General features: G+C 43.5%; 1 protein-coding gene and 1 long non-coding RNA gene across 16 annotated transcripts in view; one reads left to right on the top strand and one right to left on the bottom strand.

Moving 5' to 3' along the window:
* Positions 1-2,581, top strand: part of dlgap1a (discs, large (Drosophila) homolog-associated protein 1a) — a 615,703-nt gene extending 613,122 nt beyond the window's left edge. For all 14 annotated transcript variants that reach the window (XM_069921771.1, XM_069921770.1, XM_069921766.1 and 11 more), the window contains one exon: positions 2,266-2,581. In XM_069921771.1, coding sequence (XP_069777872.1) covers positions 2,266-2,481 — 216 coding nt within the window. In that variant the 3' untranslated portion in view covers positions 2,482-2,581. The remainder of the gene's footprint in view (positions 1-2,265) is intronic.
* A 16,221-nt stretch (positions 2,582-18,802) lies between these two features.
* LOC138755567 (uncharacterized) lies at positions 18,803-21,819 on the bottom strand. Of its 2 annotated transcripts, none has more exons than XR_011352397.1 (2): positions 21,659-21,819; positions 18,803-18,930 (listed from the first exon to the last, which is right to left on the bottom strand). It is a non-coding gene; the product is annotated as an uncharacterized lncRNA (long non-coding RNA). The 2 variants fall into 2 exon arrangements; XR_011352396.1 differs by lacking the exon at positions 21,659-21,819 and adding an exon at positions 21,274-21,360.
* Positions 21,820-22,965: the final 1,146 nt, after the last annotated feature.

Below are 22,965 nucleotides of genomic sequence, written 5' to 3'. Positions count from 1 at the left end.
AATCTAAGATGAAGTAGCTGAATGCCTAAAGTTTAAATGAAACATTATTCTGCTGTGAAGTATTTCCTAGCGACAACAAAGGGCTCAATTGGACATTAAATTTGAAGGGGCATTTTAACACATGTCTGTGCCTAATGATAAGTGGAAGGCCAGCTTCTTGCCCCTGGATAGGGAATGGAAGATAATGTAAATAACTTGTTTTAACAAAAAGTTTAAAATTATTTATTGAATATCAGTTTTATTTAACCAAGACCAAGTCACAAATTGATGCTTGTGAAACATGTCTAAGGATAAAAAATGGTATTAAATGGAATGATTTTGATGTCATTGCCCTGCAGTTTATATTAATAAAACATTAATATCTCAAAACTTCAGATTTATAGTCCATTATCTATATCTTGAGAAAGATGAACAAATAACTTTGATAATACTTTTAACTATAAATATCCTTCCTAAGGTGCCACATATGTTTACAAAGCAAACATTTCCCTTTATTCTTTTGGATCTACCTGTGTCAAAAGCAAAGTTAAAATGGCATTTTTCTCCCTCAGTACTGACATTTTTAGCGAGTGTTCCATTGATTGTTAACTGAAATATCCTCAATTCTGTAGAAAATGCAGTATTTTTGGAACAGGAAGATCATACACGCATCAAAGTAATAACAGCAACTAAATTAAATAAGACTGGAAAATAGAATCAAGCTAAGATCAAGGTCCATTAGATCTTGAGCAGGATGCATAGAAAATATGTTTTGTGACCTCACTGAGTTCAGCAACAAACCACTTTTGCTGTCTTTAGTGATGAAGGACATGTAATTCATAATTTCCCTTCATCCAAGTCATGGAGAATTAAAATCAGAGCTACCTTTAAAGGTGATAGAAATTATTCCACAGCTCATCCCATAGGAAACTTCTTGAACATAGGTGAGAATGGGAAGCATGATTCTGGTTATGGTGAATGGAAGAAATCCTCTCCCACAGGGACCAGGAAGTCCTCTCAGCTCACAGTGTAAAAAGAAATTGAGGAGAGAGTAGGAGTTGTTGCTTCTCCCATTACTGTGGAAAGTTTATTGATGATCAAGTTCCATCTTTCCCCACTGCACAGTCACCTCACACACTGCTCAATACAGTGGAACTTATAACAATAATTTCTAGGTAAGATTCAAATACTATTCCATATCCCTCGTAAAATGACCAAATCTTTTTCCTGAATCTCATTGCTATGTGTACACTCAACTGTACAACCAGGGCAAGAGCACAACCTCAACATTAAGTAACCTGTGACTTTCTGGCTTGAATCTCCAATTTATTGATTCAACAGTAGGACAGCTGCCACTTAGGGAAGAATGATGCCTTAAATATAAAAGAAACAAGACAAGTAGTCAATTTGAATAACATTCTGAGCATTTGTTTATCTATAAATATTACTTATTTCAGATTTATCTATTGCTTACCAAGAAGCCAAAGTTGAGCACAAGCCAGCAGAATCACAAGAACACTCCATTTTTCCTCATGCTCTCTCCCTCTCTCGCGAGATATCACATTGGCACTGAGTGGCGGTGCATGTATTACACCAGAACATATGGTCATTCACTTTAGCAGAAGAAATAAAGGGCAGACAATTATTTGGACGGGAGAAAATTCAAAATTCAGAGGTCAAAGGTACTTGGCTGTCCTCCTGCATGATACTCTAAAGCAGTGGTTCTCAACTTTTTTCTTTCCACTCACATACCACTTTAAGTAATCCCTATACTCTGTGATTAGTAAGGGATTGCTTAAGGTGGTTTGTGAGTGGGAAGGGAAGGTTGAGAACTACTGCTCTAGACCCAATTGTTACTGAAATATTTTGCTTGAGAAAAATTGTCATTGGCCCATTTCCTTTGGAGTTATGAAACCGTGCACATAATGAGTCAATTAGATACGATTAAAACAGTGGTTTTCAAACTTTTCCTTTGCACACACATACCACCTTAAGCATTTCTTTACTAATTGCAGAGCATCTATGGCATAGTGAATACTTAAAATGGTATGTGAGTGGAAAGAAAAAGGTTGAGAAGCAGTGCCCTAAAAACCATGTTGCCATTCATATCCAGAGACATAGGATAGAGCAGGGAAGTGATGTTTATGCTTTAAAAGGGATTGGTAAGGCCTCACAACGTTGCTAGGTGCTCTATGGATCCACTAATTGTACAGAAGTGTGCATATTCTTTGTCACATTTCACTGAAAAAAAGCAAGCTTCTAAATGTCTCACATTTATTTCTGCAGGAGAAAAGAGTTCCCCCTCCTGTGCCAAAGAAGCCCCCAAAAGGTCAAGTCCCCCTGAAACGTGAAAAATCACTTGAAGCCACAGATAAACAAAGGCAGGAGGCACGGAAGCGTCTAATGGCTGCCAAACGAGCTGCATCTGTAAGACAGAACTCTGCCACAGAGAGTGCGGACAGTATTGAGATCTATATCCCAGAAGCCCAGACCAGACTATAAGCCACACTGGAGAGTAATGGTGGTAACTTTACATGTTTTGTAACATGTTTGTGTTGCAGGTTCATGAGATATATGATTCAGTGCTTGTATCTCTATAATCCTCCAAAAAAGAATCAGGACAATTATGAGCAGGTGTGGCACTCTTAATAAACCCAGGTAAAAAAATTGTACGCTGTTTTAGCATATTCTACCATTAATGTTTAGCTACGTAAAATATTTGCTATCTCATTTGCATGGCTTCACTCTAATTGTTGTTGCAGTTGCTTTTTTGAAACTCCATCCTGGTAGTCAAGCTCCATTAACTCATCCACAAATGTAGTTGCATTTCAAGTACTGACAATAGTTTCAGTAAAAAAAGGGGGAAAATATTAAAAGTTATGTGTGCAGAGCAACAGAACAGAAATTCAACACTGATGAGAGGATTTTGATGTCTTCCTAATTATAGGTGTTAAGATTAGGATCAGTATTGTTTGTTTCAAAATAGATGAAGTGCTTAATTCTCAACAACTCACTTTTGTAACTGGATTTTGACAGTAGTGAAGATACATGTGCTAACTGCTCCAAATATATATAATGGCAAACTGCTCCAAATATATATAATGGCAAAAAAATCACTGCATTATTTTGCTATTGAAGTGTATAAACCTTCAAAAGCTGACATGCATTTATGTTCAATTCACTAATGGCAAAATTTAAAGGAGTCCCATGGATCAACCTTATATTGAAGCAATTAGTTGCAAAGTGCTGTAACAGCTTCAAAACCGGATGCTCTTGGTATGAAATACCTGTGATAGTTGGAGGCAATGAGGTAGATAGATAGAATAAGTAAAAGCCACGTGTAAAATGGGCTTCCGAATCTTCTTTCTGTTTTCTGCTTTCACACAAATTCACCCGTGACACTGGAGTGCTTTTTACTGGCACATTTTAATAGACAATAATTGGGGAAGGGCACAAGGAAAACGATGTTTTTGTAATTAAGTCATTCAGGTAATGTAGTGAGTTAATATATAACCTTTTGAAAGGGAGACCAGTCAAGAGCATGATGTTTTTTCAAAGGCGAACATCTGCTTCTGAATGCAGCAGGTAAGGGCTTGTGATTTTTTTTTTGAAATTATATGTTGTACCTGGAGGACAAACTAGTCTGATCTTAACAAGTGGTTTTTTTTTTAAGCTGTTCCCTTATATACAATACTTAATAATCTTCTTACTCACTGTTAGGGTTTGTACGAGTTTTTGATTGAAATAGAGTTCTGTTAGAGTAAAATAATCAGTCACACGTAATGTAATTTGTAAGCAAGCTCACCTCTTACATTTTCATTCTATATTGAACTTTCAATTATAGTCAACGATCTCTGGGCTGCTGATGCATTTGGCCTAAATGCATTAATCCGTGCCTATTTGTTTGATGAAAATGAATTGCTTTTAATAAAACAAATGTATGTTTTTGTCTATTCAGTAAATTTTTTCCTCAATCCTCTTGTGCTCACTATGACGAGCTCCATTTCCACACTATCTTTATTAGGTGAAAGAGTCTTTATTAAATGTGCATGGTACTATGTCACTATGTAAGCACCTGGAAAGATTCATTTGAAAATTCTAAAACCTGTGTACTTCAGTGGCAAATCTTTGCTGTGAATTTAGCAGAAAGCATACCCAAGCATTTTGTTGGGAAATTATATTTTCTCTACCTTTGGCCTAGTGAGAGCATTTGTTTGCTCTCTAAACTTATGGTCTAGATGATAGGTTTACCCTCTCTCACACCTTTACATTCACTCACCTAAGCTGAAAGAGGGTAAATGTGGATGTCACCCTGCATTCCTTTTTTATATGAATACATATTTGTAGGACTGTTCTACTGGAATACATGAGGACTGCTTGTGAAAGTCAGTAATTGTGAATAATACTTTCCACAGCGTGAAAAAAAGTTAATCATTTGTGCAATCTAGAATCAAAGCCTTCAGCAACTGGCTGTTTAATGAAAATTAAGAGAATTTTATTCCAATAAAACTCCCTTTCAAGTAACATTACTGGTTAGATTTTAATATGAATGTTGTATATTATTATGCTAGATTATATGATATTGTTTATTTGAAAGTTGTTAACTTTTTGTTACCTCATTTGTATTTATTGTTTAAATGTAAATGAGTCCTAAACATATCAATGACAAAAGGGATTTCTATGTAAGCTGTGTTTCCCATGAGTGGACGGAATTTTAAATAGAAAGCAATTACTGGAGAAGCTTGAAGTGGATTCCCACTCAAATTTTGAAATAGTCAGTGCATTGGAACAGTTTAATTATTCAAATAAAGTTTCTGTAAATAACTGAATGTTTCCCATTATATAAAAAAAAATTAAAATCTCAGTTCTGTGCATTGTGCTATTTGAATTTCTTTACCATTCCAAACTTGAGGCATGTTCATAAAGTGCGAACTCCTGCTGGGGTATATTGCAGGAACCAGTGTTTAAATCCTTCAGAAAGTGACCTGTCCTAGACAGGGATTATCATCAGGTCAAATAACGGGAAATTGGAAGACAACAGAGCCCCCAGTTGACCAAAAAAAATTTTTTTGGATAGATATAGAGGAAAGCAAGAAAAGGACTCAATTCTGTTCACCAAAAAAGGTTTTTAAATTTAGAAATACAGCATGGTAACAGGCCCTTTTGGCCCTTGAGCCCGTGCCGCTCAATTGCACCCAATTGATCTACAACTTACTATATTTTGATGGGTGGGAGGAAACCAGAGCACCCAATGGAAACTGGCGCAGACAGTGAGAGAATGTACAAATTCCTTACAGATAGCGCCAAATTCGAACCTAAGTTGCTGCCACTTAACAGTATTTCTCATCACTACGCTAACCGAGTCATTTTGTCAAAAATACCCAGTACCCATAAGATGGGTTATTCTGTTAACAAACTAACAGGTTAACTCTTACAATATGCAGCTGTGTAAAGAGCATAGTTCAAGAGTATTGATGACAATGAAAAGGGTCAATTAAGCCCAAGAGAGGGCAACATGATACCACTGTTATCTGGTTCATTCAAGAACCTAAACTAAGATTTCATTTTATTAATGTTTACAAGATTAAAAGTGCACTCTTCAAAATGCTGACTAAAAATTTTGTCACTATTTTTTCGCAAAGCTTATCAGGAAATTTCAGGTAAACAGGAAATTCCTTCAACAAAACATTAGTTACAAACATTGCACGCTTGCCACCAACTCGAGTACTCTTCTGACAACTGTTAACAATCTTACTTTTGGCTTTGGACCAGAGATGAGCGTTGCCTACATTACCACACCACCAAGATTGTTTGCTTCCACTTCAAGAAATCCATGCAATACTTCCTGCTCCATCACCATTCCCCTTACCTCATCCCATGAGCTGCCGAAAACCCTAGACATGCCTTTGTTACTCCTCATTTTTCCAGCGCTTTCTCAAGAGGGAATTGGGAAGGAGGCTGAGAAGCAGGACCTCCAGGGTGGTAATCTCAAGATTTGTGCCTGTGCCACTGTGAGGGCAAAAAATAGCAAGGTCAGGAAGATGAATACTAGCTGAGAAATTGGTACAGGGGGCAGGGCTTCAGATTCTTGGATCACTGGGATCTCTATTGGCGAAGGGTCAATCTATACAAAAAGGATGGGTTATACCTGAACCTAAAGAGAACCTGGCGGGTAGGTTTAATATAGCTGTTCAGGAGGATTTAAACTAATTTGGCTGGGGGATGGGAACCAGGGAGAAACAGCAGTAAAGTTAATGAAAATACTATGCAGCATAGATGACAGGCAGGTAGTGAGACAAAATAATAGCCGGAGAGATGACAGAGACACAGTATTTAAAAGACTGGTCTAAAGGTATTACATTTAAATGCACACAGCATTAGAAACAAGGTGAATAATCTTGCTCTACAGCTTTAGGTCGGAGGGTACAATGCTGTGGCCATTACTAAGTCGTGCCTAAAGGATGGCTATCCAAGGATACGCAGTGTACCACAAGGATAGGCAGGGAGATAGAAAGGGTGCTGTGGCTTTTCTGGTAAGCAACAATATTAAATAATTGAAAAAAAGACCTAGGATCAGAAGAAGTAGAGTCCTTATGGGTTGAGTTAAGGAGTGGTAAAATGTAAAAGGATCCTAATGGCAGTTATATACAGGCCTCCAAACATCAGCCAGGATGTGGATTATAAAATGCGTCTCAAAAGAGACAAGGCATCTCAGAAAGACAGTGTTACAATAATTATAGGAGATTTTAATATGAAAGTAGATTGAGAGGTCAGGTCGGTCGGTACGAGATCTAAGGAGGGAGAATTGGTGGATGGCTTTTTGGAGCAGCTTGTTGATGAGCCCACCAGGGGGTTGGCTGTTTTGGATTGGGTTGCTGTGTAATGAACCAGAGGTGATTTGTGATCTTAAGATAAAGGAACCTCTAGGAAGCAGTGATGACAATATGATTGAGTTCACTTTGAAATTTGAAAAGGGGGCAAGAGACTAGAGTAAAGGAAATTACAGTTGCATGAGAGGAAATGGCCAAAGTTGACAGGAAAAAACACACTAATAGGAAGATCAGCAATGACTGGGGTTTATGCACAAAATGATGGAAGTACAGGACAGGCATATAACAAAAAGAAAGAAAATTGTGAATGGAAAAATGAGGCAATTATGGCTGACGAGGAATGTTAAAGCAAAAGAGAGAACTTACAAGGAAGCAAAAGTAAGTGGGAAGATAGAGGACTGGGAAACTTTTAAAAACTTGGAGAAGACAACTAAGAAGGTGATTTGGAAGGAAAAGATGAATTATGAAAGATGGTTAGGAATATCAAAGAGGATACTAAAAGCTTTTTTAAAAATATATAAAGGGTAAAAGAGTGACCATAGTAGACATAGGACCAATAGAAAATGTCACTGAAGAAATTGTAACAGGGGACAAAGAGATGGCAGAGGAAATGAATGAATATTTTAGATCAGTCTTTACTGTGGGAGACATAAGTAGCATTCTGGGTTCTCGTGATTCTCTTGGAAGAGAAGTGAGAGCGGTCAAGATCAGGAGAGTGAAGGTTCTTGGGAAGATAAATCGTCTCCTGGTTTATAAGTCTCCCAACTAGATAGAATGCACCCTCAGATTCTAAAGGGTGTAGCTTATAGAGATTATGGGGGCATTGGTAATAATCTTCCAGGAATTAATGGAGTCTGTCTTGGTTCTGGTGGACTGGAGGATCATGTATGTCACTCCACTGTTTACCAAGACAGCAGAAAGGAACTTATAGACCCATTAGCCTGACGTCGGTAGTTGGGAAGCTGTTGGAGTCAATTGTAAAGGTTGAGATTACAAAATACCTGGCGGTGCATGAAAAGATAGGCCCATGTTAGCATGGTTTCCTTACAGGAAAATCATGCCTGACAAACCAATTGCAATTTTTTGAAGAGATCACAAGTTGGATAGACAGGGGAGATGCAATGGATGTTGTGTATTTGGACTCTCAAAGAGGCTTCGTCCAGGTGCCACACATAAGGCCACTAAACAAGATGAGAGCCCATGGAATTACAGAAAGGATAGTGCATTGGCTGGTTGGCAGGATACAGAGAGTAGGAATAAAGGGATCCTATTCTGGTTGGCTACCAGTTCCCAGTGGTGTTCCACAATGTCGGTATGGGACGGCTTCTTTTTACGTGGTATATAAATGATTTGGATTATGGACTAAATGTCTTTGTGTCTACATTTGCAGACGATATGAAAATAGGTGGTAGGGGAGATGGTGCTGAGGATACCAAAAGGCTACAGAGAGACTTGGATAGATTAGGAGAATGGCCAAAGTGGTGGCAGATGAAATAAAATGTTGGAAAATGTACAGTCATGTACCTCGGTAGAAGAAATAGACTATTATTTAGATGGGGAGAAAAATCAAAATTCCAAGGTGCAAAGGGACTTGGGTTGACCTCCAGGCTAAGTCGGTATTGAAGAAGGCAAATGCAATGTTGCCATTCATTTCTAGAGAGCTGGCATTCAAGAGCTGGGATGTAATATTGAGACTCTCTAAAGCACTGGTGTAACCTCACTTGGAGTACTGTGCACCGTTTTGGGAGCAGTATTTGAGAAAAAAATGTGCTGGCATTGGAGAAGGTACAAGAAGATTTTCTAGAATGATACCAGCAATGAAAGGGTTAGCATATGAGGAAAAATTAATTGTCAGCTCTTGAATTATACTTGTTGGAGTACAAAAGGGGATAAGGGGGACCATCCGAGGCATTTAGAATGTTGAAAGGCCCACAGTAGGGGATTCTAGGACAAGAGAGCATAATTTCAGAATAAAAAGGACAGAGACGTGGAAAAAATTTCTTTAGTCAGAGGGTGGTGAGTTTGTGGAATTTATTGCTGCAGGTGACTGGAAGTGAGGTCATTGGGTGCATTAAAGGCAGAGATTGACAGGTATTTGATTAATCAGGGCATCAAGTGTTACGGAAGAATACCAGGGAATGGGGCTGAGTGGTTGGATGCATCAGCTCAATATGAGAATAGTGGAGCAGACCCCAGTGTGCCTACTTCTATACTTTGTGAACTTACCTTTATTCACTTTCCTTCAAACTGAACTCACATGAAACTCTGCTTCCCATATGTAATGGAGGATTTAGACCAGCTTATGCAAGAAGGGAAGCAGTTGCATCAGAAGACATAATCTAAATTCCACCATGGGGCCCAGGATGCAGTTGAATAGGAAGACATTATCTAATTTACACTATGGGGCCCAGGGATGCATATGAATCAGTAGACATTATCCAACTTCCACCATGAGGCCAAGAGATGCAGTTGTCTTTTGTGGTCGCAGAATGAGATAAGACCTTTGAAGATGATTAAATCATTTGTTCAAAGAGATAAGATCTGAAGTAAATAACTTTTGGGTAATATAAGCCATGGTCCCACTGCTGAAGTTAGAGACTCTCCAAGAGGTGGCAACATCTCTCAGCAAGAAGAAGAACTTCAAGATTCCAAACCAACGTCCCGGTCCGGGGAGGTGGAGAAGCTGCTACCGGCGCCCAGACAACCTACTACAAGTGTGTAGTCGTCGCCTCACTTTGGCAGTTGGGACCAGTCCAGGCATTGATAAGTATAATTGGGAAAGGCTTGCATGTTGTAGTGTGAATTCAGCTTTAGATTTATTAATAAAGACTTGTATAAACTGAACTGCTCTCGGTGTGTGTCTATTTTCTTTCGGTAGCTCGAACACTGTGACCAATCTAAAACGAACAAAGTGAGAGGTACAAGTTTACCCAAGACAACTGGCGTAGTCGGCAGGATTGGTCTCAAGATGTTTCGCTGAAAGAAAGAGGTGAGCCCTGAACAGTTCTTGATTCCGATGGGTTTGGCATGTTGGACAATACCCTGTCTTTGTTGGGGCCACCCCTCAGTTGGGATGAGAAGTTAGATCCATCAAGTGCGCCTCTAGGAGAAAGTAAATTTCCTGTTAAAAAGGGGACGCTGACGGACGGTTTTTGGCTGCTGGCCACAGCCTTACGCCACTCTGTTCAGCGTGAAGCAGAATCAGTTCAGCGAGAAGTAGAATCTCAGCGTAAGAGAGAGCAACTAGAGGAGGAGCTAGAAGCCCTGCGACAACACTGTTCCATGATGAGTGAGATTGTTTGCACCAGTCAGGACCGAGCCAAAGAATGGGAGGATAAGCATGTCCAAACGATCTGCTGTAATATTAAACTCTGGCACCAGCTCTGTGCAGATAAAGAAAGGCATGGAGTAGAACCCGATCCACATCGTATTCATGCCATGATAAGGAATGGCGACGATCCTGATGTAATTGATGAATGGGACGGGAATATCTGGAAAGATGACCATGGTAATAATGCAGATACTCCTCAGCATGTGCCTCCACCTGCTGTTCACGCCCACCCCATAAGGCAGCAGACTTCCCAAACAGACGGAAGGGGGGATGATGCAAGGGTAGAGGTTGAAGGGATAGATACCCCGATCTCCCAATTGGACCCAGGGGAAGGTAACGAACCCCTGCTTATGCTCTATGGCACCCCCCCTCTACGGGATGGCCTAGGCCTCCACCCGTCCTGGGCCAAAGTGGGAGCAGAGGTCAAGAGCAGTCAATGAAACGTGACTTCTCTATAAAAGAGCTGGCTGCCATTGGAGATCGATTTAGGCAAAAGGCGGGAGAAACTCTGGCGGCCTGGCTCCTGCATGTTTGGGAACAAGGAGGGGGTAATGTATATTTGACCCCTTAGGAATTGTTGGGATTAGGAACATTGACTACTGATATCTGGGTCACTGCTGAGCTACGTGGTAGAGGGAGAGGGGTGGATTACTTACTTGACACTCTAGGGGATGCCCTGTTATGAGTATACCCGTCACCAGTAGATTGGGATTTGCATTTGCAGAACAATTGGAGAACCCCAGAGGAGGGTATAGCAGTAATTCATCAACAGGCCCTTGCCTCTGCCTTGTATGCAGGGCGTTTGAGGCTGTGGGTACATGGGGGAAGCCCTGATGAAGAGATATTCACAACCGGAATGCATACCAGATTGGTTCGTTCTGCCCAAACCACTGAACGGGGACTAGTTCTGTCCGTAACTAGTCCACTAATTGGGCACCCTGTGTCTGAGGCGGTGCACGCCTTATCTGGGTTTCAAGAATTAGAGTTGGGAGGTAAAATCCACTCATGTACAACCCAGGTTAAATCAGACAAGCAGGATGAAAGGAGAGGGGCTCCTGCTAATAACGGACCGACAAGGAAGGACCTTTTTCTAACTTTGTTAAAGTTAGGCGTACCTAAAAGTGATATTGATGGGAAACCTACTGCGGTCCTGTATGCCCTTTATAAGAGGAAGGCAGGGGATCATCTTCCCCAGCTGTTGAGTCCTCCTGGCCCAGCTGTGTCTTCTGCTCCCACTGCTCCTCCCATTGAGCCAGCTTCTCTTGCTCCAGTTACCCGTGATGAGATACAACAAATGGTTAAAAAGGCTCTTATGGATAATAGTGGCATGTGGGCCTGGAAGCCCCCGAACCCTACTAAAGCATAAGGGTGTGGGCAGGGCCCCCATGTCTACTCCATTGAGATACGGCGGATACATGGGGACCCATGGCCCTACATACCGTTAGCAGTCCATTGGGGTGGGGGTAATGACCGCCAATATTTGGCCTTGGTCGATACCGGTGCGGAGCACTCGGTGATTCCGGATAATCCTGACCTCTGGACTGGACCAACATTTCGAATAGAGGGGATGGGAGGAGCGATCACCCTGGCGAAGGAAATAAAAGTCCGTGCCACGGTGGGTGATGGCCCTTCCCCTGTATGGTTACATGCCCTGGTGGCTGCCACTGACGAGTGTATCCTGGGTATTAATATGTTGGCCGGTACGGCCCTTAATACTAGCCAAGGGGGATTTGCATTGGGAATTTGGACTATTACAAAAAGACTAGTGGTGGGTTGGGCTAAGTGGGATCCTGTGATGGTGCCTCCCCACCGAAACCAGTATGCATTCCACAATATCACCTCCCTGGAGAGCAGGAAGAGATTACTGCCACCATCGATGCTTTGCAAGAAGAAGAGGTAGTGAGGCCCACAACGTCGCCCTTTATAGCCCTGTTTGGCCAGTCCAGAAGCCGATGGCTCCTGGAGAATGACAGTTGACTATCATTTTTTGAACAAACATGCCCCACCACTTGCTTCGGCAGTTCCAGACATTGTTACCCTTATTGAAAACATTGCTACTGGGAACTCAGGAACATGGTATGCTGTCATTGATCTCGCTAATGCCTTCTTCAGTATTCTTATAGCTGAGGTCTCACAGGATCAGTTCGCCTTTACCTGGAAGGGGCGCCAGTATACCTTCACCCGCCTCCCTCAGGGCTATGTACACTCTCCCACTATTTGCCACAGCCTAATTGCCCGTGATTTGGAGACGGTGCCAGTATCGCCTTCCCTCTAAATTCACCATTATATTGATGATGTGATGATCCAAGGGGCCACGGAAGAGATGGTACAGGAGGGTATGGAGATTGTCCAAAATACCCTGATGCAAAGACGGTGGTCCATTAACCCCGCCAAGGTACATGGCCCATCCCAGACAGTTATCTTCCTTGGAATTCAGTGGCATGCTGGAGAACAGGTGGTTCCCGATAAAGTTTGCAATGAGATCACAGTCTTGGCCACTCCTACTAACAAAAAAGAGACCCAGCGTTTCCTGGGGTTATTGGGTTACTGGCGACACCATATTCCACACTTGGCATTACTTTTACGTCCTCTATATCTATATAAGGTTACCCGAAAGAAAACAGACTTTGTATGGGGTGACGATCAGGAAAGGGAATTCCAGTCCACCAAGCAGGCTATTCTTCAGGCCCTGCCCATTGCTCCCCGCATCCCAGATACCCCCTACGAACTACAAGTCTCCGTTACTGATGATGTGGCATCCTGGAGCCTCTGGCAGAAACAAGAGGGCCGCCAAGTCCCTCTGGGATTCTGGTCACGTACCATGCCCGAGGCTGCCATTCGTTATTCTGCTTTTGAACAACAGTTACTAGCCTGTTACTGGGCCCTGCTGGAAACTGAAAGAATGACAGGCGATGCAAATGTTCAATTGCAACCTGCACTTCCAATAATGAACTGGGTCCTGGCTAATGACACTAATCTATAGATCGGGCGGGCTCAGCAGTCTTCTACTGTTAAATGGAAGTGGTATATTCAGAGTCGTGCAACCAGAGGGCCTGAAGTGGTGGGCCGCATACACAAACAGGTGGCTGATATTCCGTCTCGTCATGAGGACGTTGAACCCGCCTTGCCCCCTCCCCTACCCCCTTCACCAGTTCAGTGGGGTAAACCTTATGATTCGCTCACTCCAGCAGAACAAGAGGATGCCTGGTTTACTGATGGTAGCAGCCGGTGGGTGCAAGGAAAGCAGAAGTGGAAGGCAGTGGCTTACCATCCCAGGTCAGGAACTCACTTTTTGGAGGTGGGGGATAGTGGCTCCAGTCAGTATGCTGAGTTGAAGGCAGTCACTTTACCACTAGACCCCCATGATCACCCTCTTCGCTTGTTTACTGATTCCTGGGCTGTGGCTAATGGATTAGTGGTATGGATGCCTGATTGGCAAAAGAACGACTGGCTGATACATGACCACCTAGTATGGGGAAAACAGCTGTGGCAGCTGTTGTGGGATGCTTCCCATCATCGTGAGATAACCATATATCACGTTGATGCCCATACCAATGCAACGGCAAACATGGCACAACATAATGCAGTAGCAGATCAGCTTGCCACTATCAGCCACGCCGATACTGTCCCCCTGGCTCGATCGGCACACAAACAGAGTGGCCATTTGGGGGAGAAGGGATCAGCTATGTGGGCCTGTACACATGCCTTACCCGTTGATCAGGACGATGTCCGCATGGTTGTGCGTATATGCCCAGCATGCCAGCTTGTGAAGTCCCGCACCGTTCCTCCTGGTCCGCATGGCCGAATAAGACGGGGAGCTTGCTCAGCTGCGGTCTGGCAAATTGATTACATAGGCCCTATGCCAGACTGTATGGGTAAACGTTACGGCCTAGTAATGGTTGACACCTATTCGGGCCTGGTTTTTGCTTTTCCCACCAAGACGGCTGACCAAGCTAGCACTATTCAAGGACTAAACCATTTAATTTCTCGTTATGATGTACCAGAAGAAATTCAGACTGATAATGGCTCACACTTCTCCAGGAAGGCAGTCTGTGATTGGGCAATTGACAACAGTATCTTATGGGTCCACCAGATTCCTTATTACCCACAGGCTGCCGGGTTAGTTGAACGAATGAATGACTTACTGAAGGAACAAATTCATTTATTAACACCACTGGGGACCCTGAAGGGGTGGTGCCATGTGCTGCAGCAGGCAGTCGACAATTTGAATCATTGCCCTTTAAAGGGAGGTACACCTTTCCACCGACTTCTTCATGCTTCTGAAATACAGCCTATTCCAGAAGGAAAACAGTCATTGTCCCCCCCCCCTATTCCCAAGCCAGAGAATGCTGGACAAAAGGTATGGGTGGCACCCTCAGGAAGTGGCCCTCCTGTAAAAGGGGAAATAGTGACACCTGCCCAGGGTAACACTCGGTGGGTAGCTATTGAGGGACAGGATAGTTTAGTTTGTTTAAATACTGAACACTTACAGCATCGTGAATGACATATGTCAGGCTTCTTTGTTCCAGATCCTCCGTCTTGTGCTCCTGCAGATCTGGTTTAACAGCTGCTTTGGTGCCAGCAATTGGATTTGTAATGTTGAGGACGTTCCGAGGGAGTTGCCCATGGGGGACACGGCCCGATGCATTACACCAATGAGGTCCTCAGTCACCCGCCTCAAGTGCAACTTATATAATAAGGAGTCCACCCCTACTTCTGTGATGGTCGTTTTTATACCCGCTTTTTGTCTTGTAATAACTCTGCACCGCCTTTCGCTAAGTGGTGGGAGGATTCCGGTTCTGTGGAGGGTTGGTTGTCTAGTTCACCATGTAACATTCCTTCAGATTTGTACGCTATGCGTATGCTCACCAATTGAATATATCTGATTGTTGGATTTGTACAATAGGTCCTTTGCATACCGGTACAGGCATTCCCATGATCCCCATTCCTTTCACCCAAAAGGAGGTTGCTGCCTGGAAATATTTTGATCCCTCCAAAGGCAGGGTTCACATTGATGTTAATAAGCCTATGCCTGAGGAGGCTCGGTTCTTTAGTCTAAGTGAAATTTTGGGTATTTTTCAAGGATGCCACATTTCTACCCCACCTTATAATATCACACCCACCTATTTTATTGTTTCTCAACATGTAAAGGGCTCCATCTGCTTTTGTAAGTTCCCCGATAGGCCTGCTGATGCACTAGGATACAGTAATTGTCTGGCATATTCCCCTTTTATTTCCAAGCACCCTATGAATGGGGACCTATTGGGTTTATGGGTCTTGTGCCTTTGCATGGTTACTCCTTACCTGGGGTGGTTGCTGCTATTTGGCATACACCGTTCCCTACCTGCATCATATTTCCCATTTACAGGATCATCCCTCACTTATGCGTATGTCCCCTGTCCTTTGGCATAGTCGTGCCCTCTCAGGAGCCAAGATTTTCTTTGGCGCCTTGATCCCAGGTTATGGCGTTATTCGTATTTCCCAAGAGGTTCACAAATTATATGATCTGATGAGTTCTATTGCCAATGAGACATCCTTCGCCGTTTCGTCTGTCAGTCAGGACCTTAATGACCTTAATCACGAGCTCTCTGCTGTCAGGACAGTGGCTTTACAGAATCGTATGGCCATGGATTTTCTTTTAGCAAAACAGGGTGGCATGTGTGCTGTTGTCGGTTCTGAATGTTGTTCTTATCTACCCAATGTATGTGATATTGTTCAACATGTTTCAAAATCTGTTCGTGAGCTTCAGCATCTGGGTATTGTGGCCTAAAATGATAGTTTGAGCCTTGGTTGGAATCCTTTTTTATGGTTAGCTGGTACATTTGGGGGATTGGGCCAGAATATTCTCCATTGGTTGCTCGCATTATTCCTTATTTTTGTGATTATTGTAGTTTTAGTTTCTTTTTTTTCGCTCCTTCTGTACTCAGGTGCTTGTTAGGTCTTGTAAGTGACAGACTGCGACCAAGGGGTGGAATGTAATGGAGGATTTTAGACCAGCTTATGCAAGAAGGGATGCACTTGCATCAGAAGACATAATCTAAATTCCACCATGGGGCCCAGGATGCAGTTGAATAGGAAGACATTATCTAAATTTACACTATGGGGCCCAGGGATGAATATGAATCAGTAGACATTATCCAATTTCCACCTTGAGGCCAAGAGATGCAGTTGTCTTTTGTTCGTCACAGAATGTCATGAGAACTTGAAGATAATTAAATCATTTGTTCAAAGAGATAAGATCTGAAGTAACAACTTTTGGGTAATTATAAGCCATGGTCCCACTGCTGAAGTTAGAGACTCTCCAAGAGGTGGCAACATCTCTCAGCAAGAAGAAGAACTTCAAGATTCCAAACCAACGTCCCGGTCCGGGGAGGTGGAGAAGCTGCTACCGACGCCCAGACAACCTACTACAAGTGTGTAGTCGTCGCCTCGCTTTGGCAGTTGGGACCAGTCCAGGCATTGATAAGTATAATTGGGAAGGGCTTGCATGTTGTAGTGTGAATTCAGCTTTAGATTTAGTAATAAACTGTATAAACTGAACTGCTCTCGGTGTGTGTCTATTTTCTTTCGGTAGCTCGAACACTGTGACGAATCTAAAACGAACAAAGTGAGAGGTACAAGTTTACCCAAGGCACCATATCCGGCACTAGTTTATTTATGACTTCCATGCTACTATCAGAGTAAGTTGAACATGAGTTGAAGCACTCCTCCCCAGCTGATACTGGTATCTAAACTATGAAACTGTTTCAAAGGGTTGGTAGAAATTAGTTTGATGGGGATGAAGTGCAGTATTGTAGTGAAAAAAATTGAAAAAAAACATTGGGGCAATGATGCAACATTGCTCACTGAAATCGGCTGTCGTGGACCCTTTGGTTCGTGTCATACTTACATGCCATCGTGAAGAATAGAAGATGGAGATGAATTTCTGTGGGCAGTTGATTCTCCTTGAGACTGGAGTTAACCTTCACAACTAATCCAAATCTATTTAACATTGGGTAGCTACAGACCGCATCCTCCCCCCTCCCCGCCGCAACAAGCTGCAGTATCCAATGATGTGTTTGCTTGCACTTGGGAGGTTAGGCTCCAGTACATCATTGTCTTGTTCACTGAAGCAGAGGATGAGCCAAACATACAAAATCTGCCAACCTTTCCATGCTCTCAGCACCAGTACAGCCTTTGATCAATAGAAGAAAATAGTGTTTGAAGATCAACTTGATACAAAACTCATGGTAAACAAAATAGCAGTGATCTCTGCCTTCCTCTATGCTTGGAGTCCTGGACTGAAGGCAGCTCAAGGCACTGGTAAGATCCCACACAGATTAAAAATTAAAGAAACTGATGACAGAGACCAACAGCCAGATCACTGAGCAAGTAATTACGCCCATTTACTCCATTGAGCAGGTCAGGTCATTCTTATCCTTAACACCAGTCTTCTGAGCTCTGTCACAGGAAGAGTTAAAAAGATTCGAGGTTGTGTTTAAAGCCTCCTTGAGAAATGCAACGTGCCCAATGACTTTGGGATCTCTAGCCCATGACTGCTCAAAGTGGAAAAGGGGCACTGGGTTAGTACTGGCATCCTCAAGCCTATCTTCAGAAACAGAGTGCAAATAGTGGAAGAATTTTATCACCTGACTAACTGATGAAATTGATCACGACTTTCAACTCGCCAACAGATTTGATGAAAAGTTAGTTTGAAAAAGCTAACGTTGACTCTTGCCCTGATGTATACTTCTGAATAACTGCAGCAGGCATCTCCTTCCCCATCTATGAAAGAGTCTTCAGTTCCAAGATTGTCCTCATCAGCCAGCTTAGAACTTAAAAGAACTGAACATCCAGGGACTACCTGGGAAAAATATGTAGTATTTTTTTCCACGAAAGAATGCTCAAAATTAGAGTTAAGAGATTAAATGGATCAGGGTTTGTTAAATACATCCACAATAATTTTCCGAAGTAAAATGCTGATTATAATAGAGAAGAGGTTAGAATTAACCTCTTAGGAAATGAGGTTGGGGCAAGTGGATGATAATGTCCATGGAGTGACCATAAATTGTTAGTTTCAAGATGGTTGTGGAGATGGGATTGGCCATCAAATGAAAGCCCTAAATTTGAGAGGGAAGGGGTCTAATTTCAATGGTATCTGACAGGCAAAACCCTTTCCACTATTGAAAACATCTACAGAAGTGGTTCTCAACTTTCCACCCACATACCACTTTTAAGTATTTCCAATGGCATAGGTGCTCTGTGATTAGTAAGGGATTGCTTAAGAGGTGGTATGTGGGTGGAAAGAAAAAGTTTGAAATCCATTGTTTTAATCGTACCTAATTGTTCACGGTTTCATAACTCCAAAGGAAATGGGCTGATGACAATTTTTCTCAAGTAAAATATTTCAGTAACAATTGGGTCTAGACCAGTGATCCTCAACCTTACCAATCACAGAGCACCGATGGCACAGGGATTACTTCAAGTGGTATGTGAGTGGAAAGAAAAAAGGTTGAGAGCCACTGATCTATGGGGAACACTGCAGCAATCATCAAGGATTCACACCAGCCCACGCTCTGTTCTCGCAACTGCCATCAGGAAAGAGACTCGCACCACCAGATTCAGGAACAGTTGCTTCCCCTCCACCATCAGACTCCTTTAGAACAAACTCAATCAGGGACTCTTGTGCACTTTATTGGGTTTTTTTATTCTCTTTGTATTGCACAGTTTGTTTATCTGTTTACAGACCTTTATTTGTTTCATGTTACACTGTAGTTTTTAAAAAACACGTAAGTGGTAATTCTGCCTCACCTGTAAAAAACAATACAAGGGTTGTGTTATGTTAGGTTTGTACTCTGACAATAAATCTGTAATCTGAACTATCAAAATCAGACTGGGAGAGCTTGTTAATGGCAAGGGAACATCTGACACTGAATGCATTTAAAGGGGAGATTTTTAAAAGTTCAGTCAGTATGCTGATGTTAAGAGTGAACCGCACGGGTGGCAAGTCTAAAGGGGAGATACTGCACCTCACTGACAAAAGGCAAAGGAGGAAAAACCCAACACCCAACCCCAACCAACCAATTTTCCCCTGCAGCCGCTGCAACCGTGTCTGCCTGTCCCGCATCGGACTTGTCAGCCACAAACGAGCCTGCAGCTGACGTGGACTTTTACCCCCTCCATAAATCTTCGTCCGCGAAGCCAAGCCAAAGAAAAAAAGAAAAGATCAAGAAAAAGGAGACACATGTCAGGTGGGATCAAATTTGTCACTTCTGGAGTAGAAGGAAGGTAGAATTACACGTGGAAATGAAATAAGGGCCCATGAGTTATCCCTGGCAGTTAAGATGAAGGAGAATACGAAAATATGCTATTTTAAAAGGGTAGCTTGGGAGAGAGTAGGTCCCTTTAAGAAGAATTAGTCTGGTAATGAATGTGTAGAACCAGGGGATACGGGCAGTCAAATGAACACTCTCAACTGTATCTCCAATGGAAAAAAAGTGAAAAAGTTAGTGAGTTCTGGGGAGGGAACAATGATATCCCGGAGCAGATCAACATTACAAAGGAATGGGTGTGGTGTCTTGGCAGAGGTGAGAAATCCCCTGACTCAGTGGGTTTTTTTTTTAAAGACGTTATGGGGAGAGAGGGGGTGGGTGAGTGGCAGAGATTTTCACATCATCGTTAGCCACTGGTGAGGTGCCGGAAGACGAAGGAAAGCTACAAGGCCAATGTATTGAACGGGAGAGCAGGCTCAACCTCGTGTTCCGATCTTCTCCCAATAAATCCGGTGTTAGTGTCAGATCTTCGGCGACACGAGTTCTACTGCTTCCTGGTTCCGAGCAACCACATGATAACGCGGAGGGAATCAAATGTTCCCTTTCATGGGAACTTTACACAAACTAGTTAAAACGTTCGAGTGACGACCGGCAAATTTAAAAGGGAAACACTTTTAACCTTCAAGCAGACTTCCGACCCTCTCAGGAGATCTCCGTGTGTCCACTGCTGCCTGCGCCCATTGTACGACCCTCTCAGGAGATCTCCGACCCTCTCAGGAGATCTCCGTGTGTCCACTGCTGCCTGCGGCCAATCTACGACCCTCTCAGGAGATCTCCGACCCTCTCAGGGATCTCCGACCCTCTCAGGAGATCTCCGACCCTCTCAGGAGATCTCCGTGTGTCCACTGCTGCCTGCGGCCAATCTACGACCCTCTCAGGAGATCTCCGACCCTCTCAGGGATCTCCGACCCTCTCAGGAGATCTCCGACCCTCTCAGGAGATCTCCGTGTGTCCACTGCTGCCTGCGGCCAATCTACGACCCTCTCAGGAGATCTCCGACCCTCTCAGGGATCTCCGACCCTCTCAGGAGATCTCCGACCCTCTCAGGGATCTCCAACCCTCTCAGGGATCTCCGATCCTCTCAGGGATCTCCGACCCTCTCAGGAGATCTCCGTGTGTCCACTGCTGCCTGCGGCCAATCTACGACCCTCTCAGGAGATCTCCGACCCTCTCAGCGATCTCCGACCCTCTCAGGAGATCTCCGACCCTCTCAGGGATCTCCAACCCTCTCACGGATCTCCGATCCTCTCAGGAGATCTCCGACCCTCTCAGGAGATCTCCGTGTGTCCACTGCTGCCTGCGGCCAATCTACGACCCTCTCAGGAGATCTCCGACCCTCTCAGGGATCTCCGACCCTCTCAGGAGATCTCCGACCCTCTCAGGGATCTCCGATCCTCTCAGGAGATCTCCGACCCTCTCAGGGATCTCCGACCCTCTCAGGAGATCTCCGACCCTCTCAGGAGATCTCCGTGTGTCTACTGCTGCCTGCGGCCAATGTACGTCGCTGCACCCACCAAGTATCTTTGAATGATCGTTGCCCTCCGCCCGAATGACCTGTCTGTGGACTTATCTGGCAGGGGATCCCATTCAAGAGAGAGAAGTCCTGCCTGGCCCGCTGTTCGTGCACCGCTTTCCCCCTGTTAGCCGTGATCAGCTCCGCAGCGTTGCGCGTTAGCTGAAGCCTGGGGTGGGGGGGGGGGGGGGGGGTGACGTGCTTTTCCAAACATCCCCGGGCTCCTGGGCCGCACTCAGGTCGGCGAGGGGAGATGCATGGGTTTGTTTTTTGAAACCTTCAACAAAAGTGAGCGAGAGGTCCGCTTACTGAAGACAGCGCCCAGCCAGCGGTGCGAGGGTCACGCTCCTGCTGCCCATTCACGAGGAAACCTGCCAAACCACAAGCCCCTCTGTTCATGAGGCTGTGACCTTTGTGATGCTAAAAAGCTGAGCCGAGACTGAACGGTTCTGCTGTTTCACCCCTCCCTCTTTCACTTTCCACAGACAGGAATTCCGAGAATGCGGCTCCGAGCTCCGCTGGTTTCTTTGCATTCCAAGTTGTTTTTGACTCAAATTGCCAGAAGCAATTTATCTCAATCAAACCGAATGAACAAATGCCCGCCGTGGAATAGAATAATTCAAACAGGAGAGAAATGTTTGCTGCATTCACAGAATCCCATCCCCTCTCAGTGAGCCCGAGGAAACACACTCACCCAGGCGTATTAACATGCGCTGATTGCGGTCACTGGATACAAGCAGTGATCCCCACACCACTACCGCCTAATCCAGTGGTTTGCAACCTTTATCTTTCCACTCACATACCTCCTTAAGTAATCCCTATGCCATCGGTGCTCTGTGATTAATAAGGGATTGCTTAAGGTGGTATGTGAGTGGAAAGAAAACGTTTGAAAACCATCCTAAGGTTTCATAACTCCAAAGGAAATGGGCCAATGACAATTTTTCTCACGCAATATATTTTAGTAACCATTGGGTCGATCGAGAGAACTGATTCTCAACTGCCTCTGTCCATCATACTTCACCTCTCCCTAGTCCTCCAATCCCCCACTGGCCTCGATCCTACCCTCCCACCCTGTCCTCATTACACCATCTCTCTCTCTCTCCATTCTTTCAGTCTTGATGAAGGGTTCCAGCTTGCATTGTTGATCATTCTTCTTCTTTCTCCTACTGATGCTGCTGAGTTCCTCCAGCAATTTGTGTGTTGCTCCAGATTCCAGCATGTTATGCATCTCCACATTACTATAATCACCAACGAACCCCATTTAAACCAAATGAATCACCTGAGTGCTGGATTAAACTTGAAAGAGATGGTGGGCAGGCAATTTTGTGTCAATCATTAACATTGTCTATCATTCCTCTCGAGAATCAGAACATTCCTGGGTTGTGATATAGTCCGTGAAAATAAAAGAAAGAGCTCCATCAATTTTTCCATTGTGAAAAATATGCAAGAATATAGTTGAGGAAGAGTGAATTTTGAGAACAGACAGATCAATTTCCTCAATAACAATTCAATCAGTGTTCTGATACATTGATTCTGTTTCTCTTTTCACAGATGCCACCTGATTTGCTGAATACTTGGATCATACTTGGATTTTATTTCGTATTTACAGCATCTGCCTTTGGATTAATTTGCCCAGGCACAGCATAAATCTGTGCATTCTTTCGCTTTACTAACAATGGCATAAAAGAAAATAAGAATATCAAATTATCTTGTGGTTAGTAAGGGATGACATGGTGGTATGTGAGTGGGAAAAAAAAGATCAAAACTCACTGGGTTAGTTCATTAGGCAGAGACTGCTGTAGAACCTTACTGTTTAGTTAAGCTATCAGTTATATACTCACAGGCAAATTTTCAAACCTTTTAATATGGCTCAAGTGGCACATTATCCACTTCAGAGCATCTGCAAGCACAGCAGGATTGACTAATATTACTGCACATGGCCTTGATTTCCAATACTGAAATGTGCTCTGTAATGTCAGCATTCCATTGAAGACAAACACA

The sequence above is a fragment of the Narcine bancroftii genome, chromosome 2 (assembly GCF_036971445.1).
Source record: "Narcine bancroftii isolate sNarBan1 chromosome 2, sNarBan1.hap1, whole genome shotgun sequence".
Taxonomy (NCBI): Eukaryota; Metazoa; Chordata; class Chondrichthyes; order Torpediniformes; family Narcinidae; genus Narcine; species Narcine bancroftii.
The sequence above is the reverse complement of the archived record's forward strand: the minus strand, read 5'-3'. Positions and strand labels throughout refer to the sequence as shown.